The sequence below is a fragment of the Acanthopagrus latus genome, chromosome 8 (assembly GCF_904848185.1).
Source record: "Acanthopagrus latus isolate v.2019 chromosome 8, fAcaLat1.1, whole genome shotgun sequence".
Taxonomy (NCBI): domain Eukaryota; kingdom Metazoa; phylum Chordata; class Actinopteri; order Spariformes; family Sparidae; genus Acanthopagrus; species Acanthopagrus latus.
The window spans coordinates 21,156,484-21,175,676 of record NC_051046.1 but is presented as its reverse complement, the minus strand read 5'-3'; the positions used below and the strand labels follow the sequence as shown (position 1 = coordinate 21,175,676).

The 19,193-nt window shown below is 41.4% G+C and overlaps 1 protein-coding gene across 5 annotated transcripts in view; it reads right to left on the bottom strand.

Annotated features, from left to right (window-relative positions):
- The window catches only part of srgap1a (SLIT-ROBO Rho GTPase activating protein 1a), an 81,889-nt gene that overhangs the window by 26,475 nt on the left and 36,221 nt on the right, over positions 1-19,193 (bottom strand). For 4 of the 5 annotated variants that reach the window (XM_037105954.1, XM_037105955.1, XM_037105952.1 and 1 more), the window contains exons 4-8: positions 12,534-12,596; positions 9,206-9,385; positions 7,875-8,003; positions 5,973-6,194; positions 5,345-5,446 (exon numbers count right to left, since the gene is read on the bottom strand). In XM_037105954.1, the coding sequence (XP_036961849.1) occupies positions 5,345-5,446; positions 5,973-6,194; positions 7,875-8,003; positions 9,206-9,385; positions 12,534-12,596 (696 nt within the window). Of the gene's footprint in view, positions 1-5,344; positions 5,447-5,972; positions 6,195-7,874; positions 8,004-9,205; positions 9,386-11,170; positions 11,355-11,716; positions 11,965-12,533; positions 12,597-19,193 lie in introns of those variants that run through there. The other variant, XM_037105956.1, reaches the window with a different exon arrangement.

Here is a 19,193-nt window from a genome sequence, read left to right as displayed (position 1 = left end):
GGGGGAAGAGTTGAGGAATTAGTCAAAGCAAACACCCGCCTGCTTAAAAGCTAGATGTCATGTCTTCCCATGTTACTGTCACAGCATTCTCAGCAGTATGTTTCATGACACTCACTAAAACCCTCTCTTGCTTTCCCATGGCTCTCTAAAAAATGTATGCGTTTCTGACAAGACCCACGTTCCTCAAAATCCACCGGTCCTTGAACATGACTCCAAGCCAAGGCAATCAATTTGTATGCACTCAGAGGGGCAGAGGTGAACAGTGTCGGCTGGAGACGGCACATTCAGAGGCAGGCTTTTAGGATTCATTTCCATAACCACCTTGTCCCTGTCAACAGGAGTGCTCTTGCCGCAGCTTATAAACTTCAGGACTTGGGAGGGCAATTGAGTTTGTAACGTAACAATGTGAGAGACGAAAGCAGTTACAGACTGATTATGTGGACCATAAAAAGAGAGACTTGCGATATACAGATGTGATGAGGTATCGTGGAGTTTTAAAGCCACCTTTGGGTGAAGCTGAGACTTCATTCTTAAAGTCTAATTATTAACGTGAATAAAAAGAAAAAATACAATATTATGAAAAAAAATGTGTTTTGCATGATTGTCATGTGAGAATTAAACTGTAGCTGTTCTTTTTACCCCCCAAATCACATTATTTGAGAACATTTCGAAAAAACTAACACCAGAGTCAACAGCCATGCTAACAGCTCTATGAAGCTTTACTTATAGTAAGCAAACCAAATTTCGAGCTAAATGACAACATCAACATGCTAACAATTTCACAATAATAGTCAAGGGTCAACAAAGCCACCACTCTACCTTATGCTTAGTTGTAAAATTCATTAACCTCCCACCCAGTTTACTTATTTACAATACGGAGCAACATAAGCTGAGGCCATTTGCAGAACAAGGATAAATAGGAAGAGATACAGAAAAAGATGAAGGAGACAAGCAGACGGGGGAAAGAGCCCAGAGGCTGACAAGTGCATGACTCACTGATGTAGAAAAGCTGTATGGGGAAAGAGGCCACGCTGATGTAGAAACATCAACAAGCACCTCTCAGGAAAAATTCAGCAAAACGCTCCTCTTCATTCAACAGACACACTTTGGGGCAGAGTGAAGTGCTGCAGCCACTGCAGCTTGATTGTGTGCTTTTAAAAAGGTGGGGGCACCGCAGGTCAATGGGGCCTTGAGTGAGACACAGCTGGAATTCCTCCTAATTATTCTTAATGGCCTGGACCCCCACTCAAAGGTAGTGACCCTATTTCTTAGTTATTAAGTGAGTCTGACCTCAGTGCTAATGAAAGGACAAAGTCGATTCCTGGTGTGCACGCATAGACAACAGTGGATTAGCTTGTATTTTTTTTTTTCAACAGCTTGACTTATGACTCATTTGGCTTTCAAAAAACACCTGAGAAGCAAGGTGGACTTCACCCCTTTCATGTGGTACACTGATGGATTACAGCGCTGACACACATGCTTAGGCCACGCAACGTGGATGTATTTAGAATCATCAACCCCATCATGAAGTCAAAACATACTGCAGGTCAGAGCACGACTAATGACAGTGTGGAAAAGGACATGAGGGTTCCATGACCATGAATCCTGATCATCATCCTCTCATGTGACAACATTTGGGGTTGTCATTTGGTGATCAAAGGAGTAATTGTCCTCGAAGGCTGCAACTAATGCTTATGCTGACGATTAATTGTTCGGTCGATAAAATGTCCAGAAATTTCCCACAGCTCAAAGTGCTTTTTTGTCTAACCACTGGTCCAGAAACCAAAGATTCTGCATTTGCAGTCATTAACGACAATGAAAAGCAGCACATGCTTCTGATCAGCCAATTATTCAAATAGTTGGCAACTAATGCTTTGTAGAACAACTAACTGGTTAGCATCCCTATTTTCCACACGAGTGAGAAAAAAAAGCTTTAGTAGACAGCGAATATACCAAGAAATCTACAACACCATCACTTTGAGGTTATGCATTCTAGTTTTTTTTCCATGGCAAGTCCCTATAATAGGTGACCTACTGTGACATACAGTCATGCGATACAAGCTCTGAGTGTGTTTGCCTGGCAGCCTCATCCATGGTGGCCCCCATGGAGGCGAGAGGCCCGGCTGTCATCGTGAAGACAGGACTCATGCATGCGAGAGAATCACTCTCCCGGTGAAAAAAAGCTGTTGAGTTTATCCATTATTCAGCAGACGAAAAGTTACCAGTGTTCACTGCTGGGCTCAATTACAATGGAGCTTTTACTGAGACACGCTGGGTATGCCCATTAGTCCCTGTAGCTGCACAACAGACCTGCAGAGAAGTCCCCGGGACTGAATTAAGTTTGTTTATTTTTAATAAAGAACCATGACTCTGTTTTTTTCCCTACAGTGTTATACAGGCAGCCCGCCAATATGATGAGCTCAGTCTGGCTTACTTACAGTCGGCATTCACTGGACTGAAAATAACTTCTGTTGTGTCAAAATCCAAAATGATTCCACTTACCGCTTGCACTTGAAAATCAGTGTTATTCTGCAGTGCAGCAGTACAGTGTCAGTATCCGTTATTTCGACATCCATCATCACATCTCAAAAGGCAGACTGCTGTCCACAGCTTTCAACAGACCATGTAGTAAGTGTGTAATCTGCAGATCATCCCGTTATGAGTGCACACACACACACACACACACACACACACACACACACACACACACACTCCCACACAGGCTTTGATGTGCCTCCCTTAGATTTATCTGAGGAATAACAAACACACCCCTCAAAAGGAGATGGTATTAGATTGCCAGAGTTTAGTGTGAAACGTCTTGAGAATACGAAAGAGAGCAGAGGAGGGAAATCAGCCTGCATTAGCTCCTGTTCATACGGAGGCAAATGAGATCTAAATGGCCCGATTATTACATCTGAAAAAGAGATGAACCACGCTGACTGACTGAGGAGCTGAAATGAGCGATGTCCTCGCAGAGCAGACTTTTTTAATGAAGAAAATTCAATTGTACTTTCTGCAGCGAAGCACCCAGCAGGGCAATGTTAACCCCAACCCCTCAGCCAGAGTTTTCTCCTCACATCACACCCAACCCATCACTGATGCAGGGTAAATTATTCAGCAATGTTTTCTTTCACCATTTCACGGGAGTCAAAGAGGTTTGAGGAAACAGCTGCACCTCTATTAAGCACTGCCCTGCAGCTTTTCCTGACCGGATAAAGACAGACTCCCTTTCTTTTCTCTCTTGTACATTTGACAGTCGTGCTTGTAGGTCATTCACTGAGCTTTGAAAGTTCGTTTTTTCAAGGATGTATCTGGCACGATGTTGCCGGGAAGAGAGGCCATCTGGTGATACTAACACAAGGCAGCAGCGCCCTCCAATTCTGACCCACCAGGACATCCGCTTCAGCGAGGCAGACGGAAAAGGACACGGTGCAGCCACGGCTTGTCATCATACCCTCACACATACACACATATGCACACACAGGGGTGCGTGTTTATGTGCCCAGTTGCTGAAATACTGTACACACTGCAGGCAATGTGAACTGTGATAACACCAGCAGGATTCTGAGCAGTCATGATGCACATTTAACAAGAAACTGGGCCTGAATGTACTGTCGGGCCACAGCTATGGCTTATTTCTATTTTTGAACAATCTTTTGATTTTTTTTCTATTTATAAATCGCTGACACGCCAAAAACGCTCCATATCTGGACACGTCATCCGGATAAGGAAAAATGTTAATGCATGGTGTAAATGTAAAATGTAGGTTCTTGTTCTAATTTAGAGCGTGAGCAAGCAAGAAAGCTGAAAATGGCTAGTTAGTGATTAAACATCTATTCTGTGCCACGAATGTGCCAAAAATTGCATTAGTTAAAGGCGATAGAGGTGGCAAATGAATGATATACAGTAAGAAATAACTGTGTGTGATTCATCAGCGCAGTGAATCTGTTATTAACAAACCATTTATTTCATCTACTCACAGAGCAACAACGAACCGGTTCTGCAACAAACTAGGACAATCTGACCAAACTTAATTATATATGCTGAATTTAAAAGATGAGACAAATCAATCTGAATTTGTCGCAGACATCCTTTCACAAAGTTTATAAAGTTTGCCCATACTCATCAACCCCTACACTCCAAGAATTGTTAAGAAAGTCTAGAGACACACAGCAAATCTTGGGATTAGATACTTCTGGTGTTGTGTTTAAGAAATAATGTTGTCAACTAAACAGCAGATGATCCTTTTTCTGCTGATCAGCTAATCATGTCTCTGAACTAAACAACAGCTGGATCAGTCAGTCAGTTTAGAGTGATATCTTAAAAGGCATACACATCTGGCTGGGTGGGACCAGCTCATTTTTGGCACTTTCACGCAATTAAAAGACTAAAAGAATGATCAAAATCCACAGAATCAATTCAAATGTAAATCCACCTTTTGATTAATTGACCAGGTATTTTAGATCTAGTAATTAACAATATCAAGTATCCCCCTTAACGCAGCTTTGCTGTCCATCATGTCATTCCAATAGATGTACTTTCAGTCACTTTCACAAAACTGTCGACAATAAGAAGAAAAAGACTCTGAAGTCACAGTGAATGCAAAGGAAGTTGAGTGACATGCTCCTGTGTTTCTGAGTCTTTGTAGCAGGATGAAAGAAAGAAGGTGCACCAATGTGGAGGGTGGGAGAGAGAGAGAGAGAGAGAGAGGATCCAGACAGAAGATAGTGAGAGCTTATTGAGAGGAAGCAGGTCAGACGCAATACAAAAGCCAGCCTGATGGACGTGATTGCACTGTGTTAGTCATGGTTTTTCGCCTCCGTTAGTTTTGTAGAAAATGTCAAGTTACTCAAGCATGCTGTAGACAGATTAAAAGAATACAGCCTGAGAGGCAGCGATGCACCCCCAATGTCAAAACAGAGAAACGCAGGACAGGTTTGTGCAAATAAAAGCGAAACAGTGAATTCTACCGGTGGGAGCAACAAATGGAAGCATCACAGAGAGGGTTTGATGGCTACCTGCAGGGCATGAGAGAGGGAGAGGAAAATATAGAGTGTGCAATGCGTGTGGCTGCATGTGGTGTGTGTATGCAACAACAAAAACTTTGATTCTTCAGAGATCATCAGAAACTATTCCGCGTCTCACCTTGGATGACTTTTGGCTGAAGTTAACTTTCTTCAGTAGCTTTAACTGTCAGCATCTTGCACCCAACAAATACGAGCATAACAAAATTTTTCGACAAAATTGGAGCAGCAGAGAATAGTTTTGACATGTCTGACATCTCTAAACCCCCCACACGCCACACACATCTGTATATTGAGTAGAATTTATTGCGTCGTTTTACCTCTTCGTTCTCGATCTTCAGAGTAGCCAGGCGAGACTGAAGCTGCTGGAACCTCAGGATGAGCTCCCCATTCACTGGTGGCTGCACTGAGATCTGAGACACCTTGGGAGGGGGAGAAAGAGGAAATACAAAGTCAATGATAAGGGAAAATGAAATTACATCCTACTGAGGGAACAACAAGGCCACGTAATTTAAAACAGGATGCAGGCATCCAAATTCTTCTTCAGCTGCAGAGCAAACCGCAGTGACTTTCGCCAGATGAATGCAGACAGCCGCACAACAACAGCTAGTAAAAAGACATGATATCAGTCTAGGCAGTGCCAGCCAAACAGTAAAACTCATAACACATGTTGAGCAACATGACTGCAGGGTGGGAATTAACACATGATTTGTCAAATTCAGTGCCCTATAAAACCTGATCCAGCATCCCAGACGTACTAAAACGCTGCATTTAAGCCACTGAAAATCAGACCTCATTAAGTCTGAGACTTGTTTTAATCAACTCCAAAGTCACTTCCATGTTGTTCAGTGTCTTGGAAACAAAACATCATAAACCCTGTGATATATAAACCAAATGCACAGCTACCAGACATTGCATTATAGCTGCCACTGAACTGACTGTATGTACCTCGTCTCCCATGTGAGGCTGGAACTCAAATTTAGTCGGTGGGCAAAATGCCGTCGGGTACATCTCCATGAACCTCTGTCGGTCACTCCGGGGGTCCAGGCTGTCCACAGCATTCTCTATGATGTCAAGACCCTCATGGCGTGATGTCTCGAGGTTGTATTCGGCTGACAGGTAGGTTCGCAGGGCCCGGTTCAAACTGGCGTGGTACCCTAAATCACAGCACTGGGAGAGAGGTAAGAAGAGGGTCAATGGTTATGATACAATTTCCTATCTTTAAAGCCGATGTTGCTGCCTTTAAAAACCTTGTTTTCTCTGATCAGCTGATCAACCAAAATAATGGATTGACCATCACATGACACACAGCAAATCTTGGGATTAGATACTTCTGGTCTTTTGTTTGAAAAATGATGTCAACTAAACAGCAGATGATCCGTTTTCACCTGGATCAGTCAATCAGTTTCTAATATTTCATGTTGCTTTTTAAGGCTTGTTAAATTTTTTTAGAATTTGGTTAAAGTCTTTAAATACACAGTATATGCAAATACACCTGTAATTTACTGATATATGATAAAAAGGAAAAAATTAAGAACACACATTGGCCTTTTAATAAGACAAATTTTCACCAGTCCACAGCCTCGCCTTGTCTGAGCCTCTGTGTTGTGTGTTGCCTCTGTGTTACGTAATGCTGCCTTCAGGAACTAGCGCTGATTTTTAATAACAGAATCTTGACCGAGGTCTCTCCTGGGAAGGCATGCAGGTCCCAGGCACCCACAAAAACAGACACACACAGTTACACACAAACACGACATGGTGTCATGAGTGATAGGCGAACAAGATACCACCACCAGCCAGCATGCACACATTGTTTTCAACTATAAAAAGTCTCTCTCATCAATAAACAAATGTGTGTCAGCCTGCACGTACAAGTCATGCAGAGCGCATCCCCTGACACACACACACACACACACACACACACACACACACACACACACACACACACACACACACACACACACACACACACACACACACACACACACACACACACACACACACACACACACACACACACACACACACACACACCCTGGTGAGATGTGAAGGCTTGAGAGCAAAGCGGAGAGAGGGGTAATCTCAGCGCACAGCATGCTGCTGAATGAAGGTTGCATTTCTCTTCTCTTTCAGTCATGTCTAGAATGTAGAAACACCACAGAAAACGGTGCCGTATGTTTATTTCTCTGACAAAATACCAATAACCCATGTGTTTATCAGTTTGGTAGCAAATAAGGTCAAACAACCTAAGGTAGTGTAAGGTAGTGCTGAGGGAGATGAGTGCTGTAGTGAATGGATTAATAAACCACAGCTTTATATGGGAAAAAAGGTATCAGGTTCAGCACTACTCCCACTCTCTATACAAAGATGTTTCAGAACAGCAGGCAAAATGTCAGGAAAACACAGTAGAAATGAATACAATATGTGTGTTTGTTTTAATAATAACATGAAGAGAAGGAAAAGTGGAAAGTGTAGTGTAGTGTAGTGTAGTTAATAAGATGCTTTAATTCTGTCCTGCACTGTAATTTCCTTCCCACAGTCTGGTGCCCTACAATCTCTTTTATATTCGCCCTGGCTGTTAAAGTCATCAGTCTCTCCTTTGATGATGAACTTAAATCTCCTCTGAAGGTCTCTGAAACACCCTTGAACATCCTGCATGAGAAGCACAAAGAATAGTAATAAAATCTACCATAGCACACAGCACACACAGAGACGATTCCAAAGCGTGTTTTGTCTATGTAAGAGTGTCCTCGGCAAAAAACTTTTTCCAGCAGCATCACACAAGCCTGTGCTGAAGATGAAGACGTTTCAGAGCAGTGATGACAGAAGCATGTGGTTTTATATACTTACATCAATTAAGTCCGACAAGTCGTGGATGTAGTATTTGAAAACGGAGGAGTTCGACGCTTCCAGTGTCAGCAGGTACTCGTTCCGCGCTTTGATCGACTTCAGCTTGTTCTCGGAGTACTTGGCTTGACGCTGATGAGAGAATTTGAGGCAAGAATGAGTAAACAGAAAACAACAGAGCCAGTGAGGGGAGGATGAATTTAATGAGTCGAGAATTGCCTTTTTGACAAGTGATTGTGCTTTAATGTCCCTGCACGCACTGCACGTCTCCGAGCTAAGGCTAGATTATTGGCAATAAACATTAGCGGAGAAATAAGTTACATTCTGTTAAAAAAAGAAAAAAAAGGAACAAGAAGAAAAGAGGAAAAACAACCCAAAACAGCCTGTGTCCTTCACTTCAACTGGGGTGTCTCAGTCAGAGCCATCTGTCTTTGTCCTGCACTTCCTCTCTACCAGACAAATATAAGGCCGCTAGTTAGTCACCGTCCACTGACCGATGGGCTCTGACTCACACACTTGTAAATCATCCATATTTTAACACTTCCCAAATGCTTTCCAGGAAGAGTCATGCTAAAAAGACCATTTAATGGTTTGTCACAGGGATGTAACAGAAAACAGGCCTGTTCTGAGAACAAAATGCCTGTTCGTCCAACAGTGCTGACAGTGTGGTTTTACTTAAGCTTAACTGTGGCATACGGTTGTAACGTATTGTTCGAAACTTCATTCATAACGTTGACATGTCTGCTTAAAGCAGGTATTTCCACACAGTTGCAGACAAAGATTAGGGTACACTATTGCACTATTTTTAGAAGATTTCAGCAGGTTTGATTCTGATTCGTTTGATCCAAATGTTTTCAATAACTGCAAAGGGCTGTGCAATCCAAAAGCCACAATTTGGTGAATAAAGACAGAAGTTATCATTTGCTAAATTCACAACATGCTTTATCCAACAAAATAACCTGGTTCAATCCACATTTGTTGGTATTTCGCCTTTCAAAAACTTTGAAAACAAAACCATTATTATAAATTACAAATCACATAAAATCTGTTAGACTGCAACACCATTAAAGTGAGTTACTTGTTACAAGAGCAACAACAAAAATACCTGCATTCACTACTCATTTAATCTGATTAATCACTTCATTCAAATTGAGGATTTTTAAATTTGAGTTTGTTTTTGTTGAGAGGGGGGTGATGGCGGCATAAAATATGACAACAGACTTCAAGTCTTAATTTTAAAAAGCTCAACAGAGGCTTCCTTGTGATGAAACCCTAATCTAAAGTTTTGTTAGAAAGCCCCTAATGTTCAGGACTGTAAACTGTTGGCGTTCTACCTTCTCTTTCATCTTCTCGATCTTCTTCACAGAGCTCCGCCTTTGGTATTTGTCCTCCATTCGGATGCTGAAGACTGGATCTCCCCTGCCGATCTGCTTCTCCTCCTGCTTCTCAGCCTCCTTCAGCTTGCTCTCAGCACTGATGCTCTCCGAGTGGTACATGTGGTAAGTCTTCATCACCTGGAGACAAACAAAAGGAAACAAGCTTAAAAGAAAATACATTTTTTAACATTTGTCATCATTTCTTTTTTGTTTTTTTGTTGGCAAAGGGCAACATCTTGACACTTGGTGGTGTTAGTTGAGTTTCAGCTCAGTCCCTGACGTCAAAGGTCAGAATAATCCATCCTCATAGTTGAGACAGACCTTCTATAGTCCACAACTGAGGATTCCATGCTTTGACCCGCTCATTCATTACAAATCGATTCAACTCATCTCGCAGCGCTTCGTCTCTCCCTGAACCACAAACCAAAGACAGATTCTCCCCAGCCTTTTTATATGAGACTCTCATATGACCACTACGACCACAAATCACTGATCTGTGTTTTCAAAAATAAAGTCAGAAAGGAGATTTGGGTTTGTCCTTTGATTTTGACATGAGCTTATTAAGAGGGGGTTGGTTTACTGGGTTAATCAGTTGTATGCAATAAGATCTGATGCATTTTGACCACAAGAAGGACTTCTGAGGACTGAGGGCTAACACTTTTTGTTCGGCTTACATGTAGTATATGTTTCTTAAATATGTATAAAATAAATATTTATCTTTGTGAAATTCAAATCAATTTAACTCTTCCTCCCACTGTGTCATCACACTGTAGCTATCCAATACAAGGGAAATGCATTACCTTGATGATGAATGACTGATTAGCGCTACTTCCTAACGTATGAGCCATCATCAAGAGAGGAGGTTGGAGTGTAAGTGTTGCTCACATACTCCATGGATCCATTTAGCAGTGACTCAGTTGTTAAGTGGCAGGTAAACCACGAAACACAAACAATGAGTTCTTGAAGAGGGCCGAGTGATTAAGGTCTGGCTCAGGCCATCAGGAGAATGGGTAATGGAGAACAAACGCACATCTGCTCTGAGGACAAAATGAATCACAGGCCGTGGGAGAATAACGTGGCCGAAGTATGTGACACAAACATGAAGTCATCAGCAAAATAAACGTACAGACCTTCACAGATGCGTGTTAATTAAGAATGAGAAGGAAGGAAAGAAAGACTGACCGTATTATACCCTGACAAATCACCGAAAATGTTGAAAATTTTCGGTCTAATCAATCAACATACATTAAAAACAGGCAAACTGTTGACATTACAAAAAGCAAATAAATTACATTTTGTAAATCTCATCAGGTGATCCATTTAACCACAGTTTAGATTAAATCTGTCTGATGTTTGTCACAGCAGGCCAAATATACTGAGAACAGTTCAGCAGAAAATATATTCAAACTCCCATGAGAAGGCAGCGATATAGAGCACCGGCGGTTTAACCTGGAATGAACCACCTCCAGCAAATTACAGCTCCACAACCTGTGTATGCAGTACACTTGTCTGCACAAAACCTCAACTGCAATACACACACAGACTCACCCATCTCTAAATCTAAACATCTGAGTTATTTCTGTCCTAGTGGAACAAAAGCGCAATGCCTGAATCGTCTGGAGCCCTCTGCATTTGGTGGCCTAACTGGAACCATTTTAAAGATGGGTGAGTGACCTTGGGTCCTGTACTCCTCACTTACTGGTCTGGAGTCGGCCGCTGCTGTGTTTACTTTGGTGTTTCTTTTAGAAGGACATATTTAGAGATGGAGCAGACCTGTTATTTCATTGGCGGAGGCTGACATCGGGGACTGAGGCTGTCTGATGCAACAGCTTAACAGTGTGTTAGTGAATACGTGTGTGTCCTCCCACAGGGGCTAAACGAGGTCAAATCTGGAGTGTGGACTGTGGTGAGAGTGACACACACCGAGTTTGGAGCTACACGCTGTTGTGTTTGGAGCAGTACTGCCATCGACTGGAAATGTAACCACCGCTGTCTTTCTGTGGTGTCAGTCAATCTCTTACGATGCAACATCAACTGCCTCAACTTGTATCTCTGTCTGTTGACCTTCCAGATTGCCGTGATGATCAATAAGGATGCTAAAGTGACTCTAAGTGAGGAATGACATAGTTGATTGAACACAAAAACAAAGATGTATATGTTAAATATGACTGAATGTATTTGTTTTAATTTGATCAGGCAGTAAGCATCAAATATAACCAGTGTTTATCATTGTTGATGCCTGTGAGTGATCTAAAGTAGCTTATACAACACTATAAATCCACAGCAATCATATAGACAACATAACCTATAAATAACACAATAAAATCAAGCCTCCAGTCATCCTGTCTAAGAATACAGCAGCTTCTAATCATCGAACAACATGTGGCATTAAAGTAAGCCAGTAGTCTAGCAGAGCTGACTGGGGCAATTAAGGCAGTGGAATAAGCTATTGATTCATGATTTAAGTACCTTTCTCCTCCAAGGTCGTAGATGCACGCGGACAAACTACTTACAGCAAAGTCCGGAACAGAGGGGATGAAGTGGCCTTTATAGAAACCAGACTCTGTGCAGCTTGTTTGATGCAGACGTTTGATGGTCTGGTGAAATGTTACTAAGAGAAAACTGAACCTCTGGGTTCAAAAGTCTATGTTAACATTTACTCAAAATATAGATGATGGGTGTCCCTGTACATTAGTGGTCTGAGGCGCATACCAAGTAATCGCAACATCCCTGATTCGATTCAGACTGCATGTAATCTCTCTTTCGCTCTCTCCCCAGGCTTCCCATCTGTCTCTGCTGTCACCTATTGCGTAAAGTCAACAATGCACAAAATAAATCACCTTAAAAGAAGAGGCAGAAAATGTATTCAGAGAGTTTCTATTTGGCTCGTGCCCCCTGGTGTGGCTTTGCATGAATCTGTTTAGAAGAGCAGCTGATAAGAGCCATTACAAAACAGAGAAGATGAACTCTGATGAGTCGAGCAGGCATCAAGTCAATATTCACAGTATGAATCACCAGTTCATGAGATTGTGTTTCAGTTTTGCTATAAATGAAATCAGAGAAACTTTCCCTACAGCTTGAGCAATATATGGTATTTGACTATTTGCTTAAATGTTTAATATTTGATCCCTTAGCCATGTTTAAGCCACAGGGTTTAAGACTTCAAGCTGTTACAAGCAGTTAGAAGCTAGTTAGCTCAATGCTGTAAACCAGTCTCAGCCACAGCAAAGACCAATGTACTTAAGTGCATTAGTTAGAGAAAAACAGGGCAGTCATTACTACTTACTGTGTATAGCTCATTTAGGACCTTCATTAAATCTTCCTGGAGCTGAAAGGCTATTTCCTTACTCTGAAAAAGAAACAGAAGAAAAAACATGATTGGATCGTTACAGAAACTTAGATACAAGTAAAAGCACAAAACAACTTTTCCTAAACTATATTTGTAGTTCATACTAAGCAACACAGTAGCACCATTTTGTCAGACCTGTCTGCCAGCAACTATTTATTGAAATGAAACTGGAAAAGTCTGTTCAGCAATTGCACACCATTTACTGGATAATACGATTAAAGGAGCACCACATAGTTTTGGAGAAGAAATTTAAACACAGAATTTTAACATTAACAATTAAATTAATGAGGTAATAATACAAACTCTTTTCATATATAATCAAGTTGTTCTCGAAGGAAAATAAGGTCCCCAGAATACAGTTTGAAGTTAGAAAGGTGGCAGGGTCCGCCAAATATAAACAAACTTTGCAGTTTGTTTAGGCATTAAAAAAAAACACCTTCAATAAAGATCATTCCTCTCTGATTAAAATGTCTTTCCAAAACTGCTTAATGCACCGTTAACCTGAATAGTGGACAACCACCAGACATTGACCTGTGGTTTGAAGGGTACCAACACAAAACAGAGCCGTGATTTATCAGCCTGTTTCTCATACAGGTTCGTGTTTCTGTGTGAAAGTGGTATCAGTGTCACGGCGGCTTTTCCACTCAAATCACCGAACACAGCTTGAGTTTCACCGTCCACATGCTCAACACATTATCTGCCTTCTACGCCTTAATGTGAAAGATTTTTTCCCAAATATGTTAACTCAATCAGTCGTGCCACAAGGCTGAGTCAGTAATACTATCACACACACACGCATTAATGCATCTCACGGCCGTGGGATACAGTCTAACTGTGATGCCGTGATGGATTTAGAGGGGCTTTCACTATTAATTCAACTATGAACCTCGCATATTTCCTTCACACAACTCATATACTGTATCACATGTTAATGAGATTCTGAGCCATGACAATGAATGTTTGATCTCTCTCTACTATGGTGACACCACGTGCTGCTACCTGGATGATGTTACAGCCTTGGCCTGCACTGCAGGTCTTTCTTTAACCCAATTATCCTCAGACAAATCTCATTCTGGGAGTCGCTCCCAGCAAAAGGCTGGAAGAGTGGTCTAAGATGGTATTGAACCAGCTCGTGTGGTGGGATAGAATGGTGATTTACTTCTGATCAAGAGTGTTCCTTTTTCACATTTGGCAATAACATGCGCACACAGGCACTGGTGTCAAGCTATCATAAGTGTTGAACAGCACTGGAAAAAACTGACAACAATATTTTTACTTTCTGTGATATATATTGCAATATGAAAACAATTCAGGAATTTTCAGTCATACTCATGTCTGACAAATTACAGACATCACTAAAATTCAGATTTTTGGAAACAGCAACATCAGCTCTGTTAAACGACAAGAACTGCAGATTAACCCTTGAATTTGAGTGAAAAAATCAGTTATCTTGTAATCAGTCATGGCAAATGAGAATATTGTGAGTCACAATGTGTGACTTAAAAATGTGAAAACATTGTTTTGCAAATGTTTAATGAGAACAGAAATTAATTCAGTGCATTTTTATACCTTGGAGAAACACATCTTGGTGAGATATACCGAATGTAAACATATTTTTTTGTTTGTTCACAAGCAAACTCTACAGGGAATATGTTGTTTTTCACGGTGCAAAAAGCTGAGACATTTCTGAGACATGTTTTTATGTTTGCTGCAATTCATAACAACCAGAATTTGTGAGTAGTCTAGAAGTGTCTACTGGTAGTAGCTTCAGGGTCCAGAGCACACAGTCAGGTAAGTTGAAACCAACCAGCTAACAGAAGGACATTATAATCACAAACGCAACAGATTGCTTCGTTAAATTGTTTGCACTGGTCTGTCTTGGAGTTGTTTACAAAGAACTACTACCACCAGTAGTTATTAAATCCTGAAGCAATGTCCTTGGCAATAATGACAACAGCGAACAATGATGGGATTTCCTGATTGAGATTAGTGATGAGTCACACATCCTCTGTTACCTCGCACACATGTGGCCTCGTATAATTGTTGGCAACAGGTAAGGGGCTCTATTGAGGTCAGACACCTAACTGATTCAGGTGAGTTTACAAACATGTTCATTCTGACAAAAAATTACACAATTTTGTAATAAATTACATTTGGCTCTTCAAGGACATTGATGACCTATCAACACCCTCACATGTGAAGACAGAAGCAACGTTGTGAACACTAGCGTGAACCAACATCTAAACCCTCCCTCTTGTTCCTCACCAGTCACTGACAGGTCAAGCTGCACGATGTCCAAGGATGTGAATAGATAGCAAAGAGGATTATGCTCTCTGTCGCCGGCTGCCAGGCTGGTGAAATTAGAGAGTCATGCTGGGTGACCTGGCTGATTGGCATCTTCCCAACCAGCACCTTGTCTGTCAGTTCCCCATTTTGTAACTCTTACCTAATCAGAGGGCACACAGCTTGCGAGTCTGGATAACCAGAGCTTTAGAAGAGCCAAACTTGGCAAGAGTCAAACACAGGCACGAGAACGGTGGTTAGATAAGGGAGCGACGGAGAGGTCTCGAGTTAAATTACACTTATAATCGAGGTAAATTACAGGATGATTTAGTGCTTGAGTGTATAGTAGATCAGTAATTGCATCTTGCAAAAGATGACAGTAGCATATTTCGAGTAAACTGACTATCAATTGTGGATTCTTACATATTACAGGGATCATAAAGACATATGCCTTCTCCTGTGGGAAAATCCATTAGCAACCTTCAGTTCAGAGGACAGAACCTTTGACTATCTGTCAGATTCAACACCAGTTAGCGCTTCTCCATTGAGAAGGCTGGGAAGGGATCCAGAGCTCAATGAAAAGCCTTCTCATGGATCAAATGAGCTGTGAGAGAGTGTGTGTGAGAAAAGTAAAGACAGAGGTGAAAGTAAAGGGGCGCTGCATTCAAGACATGATTAGAGCGCTTTCACCAGAAAAGCTGCACGTAACATAACGGTTTAAAGAATTGCGAAATAATATCTCCTTTTCATTGCTAAATGTAACAAAGACTATGCACACCTCGAATTACAAGCAATAAAGGCTTGTTTACTAAAAGCTGTGCTGTCTAACTGATGTTGCTGATTTCATTTGCACAGCTTATCCCCCATCACGGTGAAGGAATCTCAGCTGGGGGGTTTCCAATTTGGTTTAAATTCATTAAAAAGATCCTTCACATGGGTTTCCCCCTTTAAAGCACATACCACCTGAATTCTAACCACATTAGAAAGATGAAACAACCCAGGAGAGGAGGAACCGTGTCAGCCTTTGGGTAGTGGTGGGTTTCTTATTGCCACTGACATTAATCATGGTATAGAGGTGGCAGTTGTATACCCTGTTGGGCCCTGTGTGAGTGCCTTGTCACTATGACACAGACGCGCAATTAAGGTACGCGGGAGAAAGTCTGACAAGTTCTTAGCTGATTTTTTTTTTTAATCTTTTTTTTTTTTTCAAGATAAGCTTTGACCAAGTTACATAAATAAGTGATCCTGTTATGTAAATGTCAAAAGAATAGTGGATCATTTTGGGGAATTAAAATAATTTATTTTGAGATGAGCAGATCAATGTTTGCTCATTGAGTACGGAGCCGGAGTCAGGAAGACTGAGCAGACTAGAAACGGGGAAAACGGCTAGCCTGGCTTTGTACAACAAAAAAAACCTTATCAAAAAACCTTAAAAATCTTATTTACACAGACTATCTTGTTTGTGTAGCCTGCACATGAACAGAATGTAGAAAACAACAATTTGTGGTTTTAGGGTGCGTTACATGTTTAAGCTTACAGTTCATCTGTCTGTCAGCACATCTATGCAGTTTCTTTGGCTGTAGCTCAGTTTTCCACATACAGTCGATGAACACAGGTTTTGGTTGAAACAAAAAAGGCAAAAATTGTACCAAACCTGGCAACCTCATGATGACAAAAAGACACAAGAGGAGGCTGATCAGGCTAACCTGATTCATCATTCATACATCTTAACACCTGGTGTAGGCATCGTGTAAGTCATACATGCATGACAGGCCACAGCACCACTCAAAACATGGGTGTTATTGATAACATTAACGATAGCTCTATCCTGTTCAAGTGCCCCAGTAACTTGTGACAGTGTGAGACCGCATGAGCGATACCAGAACCCTGAAACTGGAGCAGCTAAATGGAGCTCTGCTGTAATACGTTTTATTACGTCTGTGCTTTTCATACCATGAAATGTCAAACTGTTTTCTGTAAGAATGCATGTTGAATAAACACTATCGAGCACAAGCTTTGCCTGTGGAAAGGTTCAAAACTGCCCCTGGAAATTGACCTCGTAGCTGCAGCCACAGAACGTGACTTCCATAAATAAAAGAGGGCAGAGTAAAACAAAGAGCCAGTTGTATGAATTATGAAAACTGAATACATGTGATAAGATCTATTCAAGCATAAGGACAGTAGGAAAGTGAGGTCCACTTACTGGACTTTAGTATTCAAACAAAAAAAGCCAAAAAAAGACGGTGTTTTCTAAAAGTAGTTTGCAGCTGTTTAAAGGAGTGACCACAATGCAGCGCTGAAGAAACAAACGCACATGCCAAACTGCAAACAGGTCAACCGGAGGATGTCGGCGAAGACAACAGGGCTACTCTGGGGTCCTCCTCTGCTGTTACACTTCGCAGCAGGAGACTTAAACATACAAGGAAATAAAAACACGGGTCTTTGATGTGCTGGAAGGATGACAGCAGTACAGCTGTCTCGTCAAAGCTGTGAGGGAGCCCACGCAACATGGGAGACTTCTCTGTTGTTTGTGCCTCGTTACTGAAGCTCTGCTGAGATCAAAGGCTCAGGGAAGCTTTAATTAGAGGGCGAGTGGTGTCTCAGGTCTCCTATGAACCAGGACCTCCCACCAGTCTGCCGTTTGTCTGCACAATGTCACCTGATACACTGACAAAATGCATTGCAAACTTTAAGGGAAGAACCCTGCAGACTTTGAGGATTTGGCGTGTATTCAGCATTGCACTATGAAATGTAAATCAGCATTGAAGGTAGTCTATCAATATGATCATTAAAGTGTTGAGTCAGTGGAGGCAACGAGAGTAACATCTGAAAAGTGACTGTTTCACATCTGGCCTCATTAGCAGAACCATAAGCCTTTAAACACTATCAAAAGGAAATGACTGCTGCAGCTTCCTGTTTGTGTCCTAGGGGTTTGGGTGAGCATTAGAAGACCACGCCCCCATACAATCAGATGGAACCACAACCATTAAGAGATGTAAATTAGTCTGAGAAGGAGTAAAAGACTCCCGCTTTTACTTTTAGTAAAAGCCAGGGTTTAAAGTGAAGCGGTGCAAAAAGAGAACGAAAAAGAGGAAAATCGGGGACACAAAAAGTTGCACGAGCTGAACTGACACAAAGGCGCACCGCTGAAGAAAAGCCACTTTGTAATTTAGGCCTGTGGTGAGTTCATGTGTCTGCTGCAGCATAGGAGCTCATAATCTTCTAGGGAGTTGTCGTCTTTGTGGTGGAAAAGGCAGTAGAGGCCCGGTTTCAGCCATAAAGCCGCAGTCTTCTGACGGGAGACTGAAGGCATACTGATCTGAAACTGTGGTGACCAAGGTTCCTGTGCTCTAATTCTCAAAACGAAACCACAGGAGCCCAACAGAGTTTCATCCCATCAAACGCAAAGCTGAATATATACTGTACATACCCTGTGTGCATATCATGCAACTAAATATACTTTGTTGTCAAATGAATGGGTTAATTGAAAGTGAAAGACTGTTTGAATAACATGAGTGACTGAAGACTCTGCCCGATCTGACCGCTGAAAAAAATCTGGATCCCGTTAGTGGTGAGTTCAAACTCCTGTTTTTGATGATCAAAGAAGAGTTACATCTGACCCCTCCTAGCAGAGGTCAAACATCAGAACAGTAGAGAGAAAAAAAGACTGAAGGAGTCAAAACGTGACTTCAGGAACACACAGACTCTGGGAAATGTTAACAACAGTAGGCTTCATTGACCAAGTATAAAACTGCCTTAACTAATGAAAATGAATTTTTGTTATAATCCTACACATTAAAAGAAAGAAAATACAAGAGTGTTTTAAGATGTATACAGAGTTTATATATTTTAGACTTTTCTGTGGGTACACATGACCTGGATAATAATTTCTGATCCCAATATTACATGTAGTGTTTACATCAGTAACAAAGAATGTCATTAACACAGCCGACATGATGTCAGAACAACTAACAGGGTCTTCCCAACCATTACTTAGCTTAACGTTTTATTCAGTTTAGTTGCAAAAGTTCAGTTGCTCTCTTAAAAGGGGGGGGGACTGAATTATTCTTGTAATGACAATCATAATGTGTATTGCAGTTATTGGGACAATATATTGCCCAACAAAAGCACTGCATCACCTCTGACCACTAATCGCCTTTATTTTCGTCCATAATGGGAAATGACTTCGCAACCTCAAAGACTGACTGCATCACACCAACTACTACACTACATAACCTACACTGTGGTTTTGGTGGCCATAAGAAAGAATCGCCTTTGAAACACTTCCATTGTAGGATACGGTTGTTCTATTTA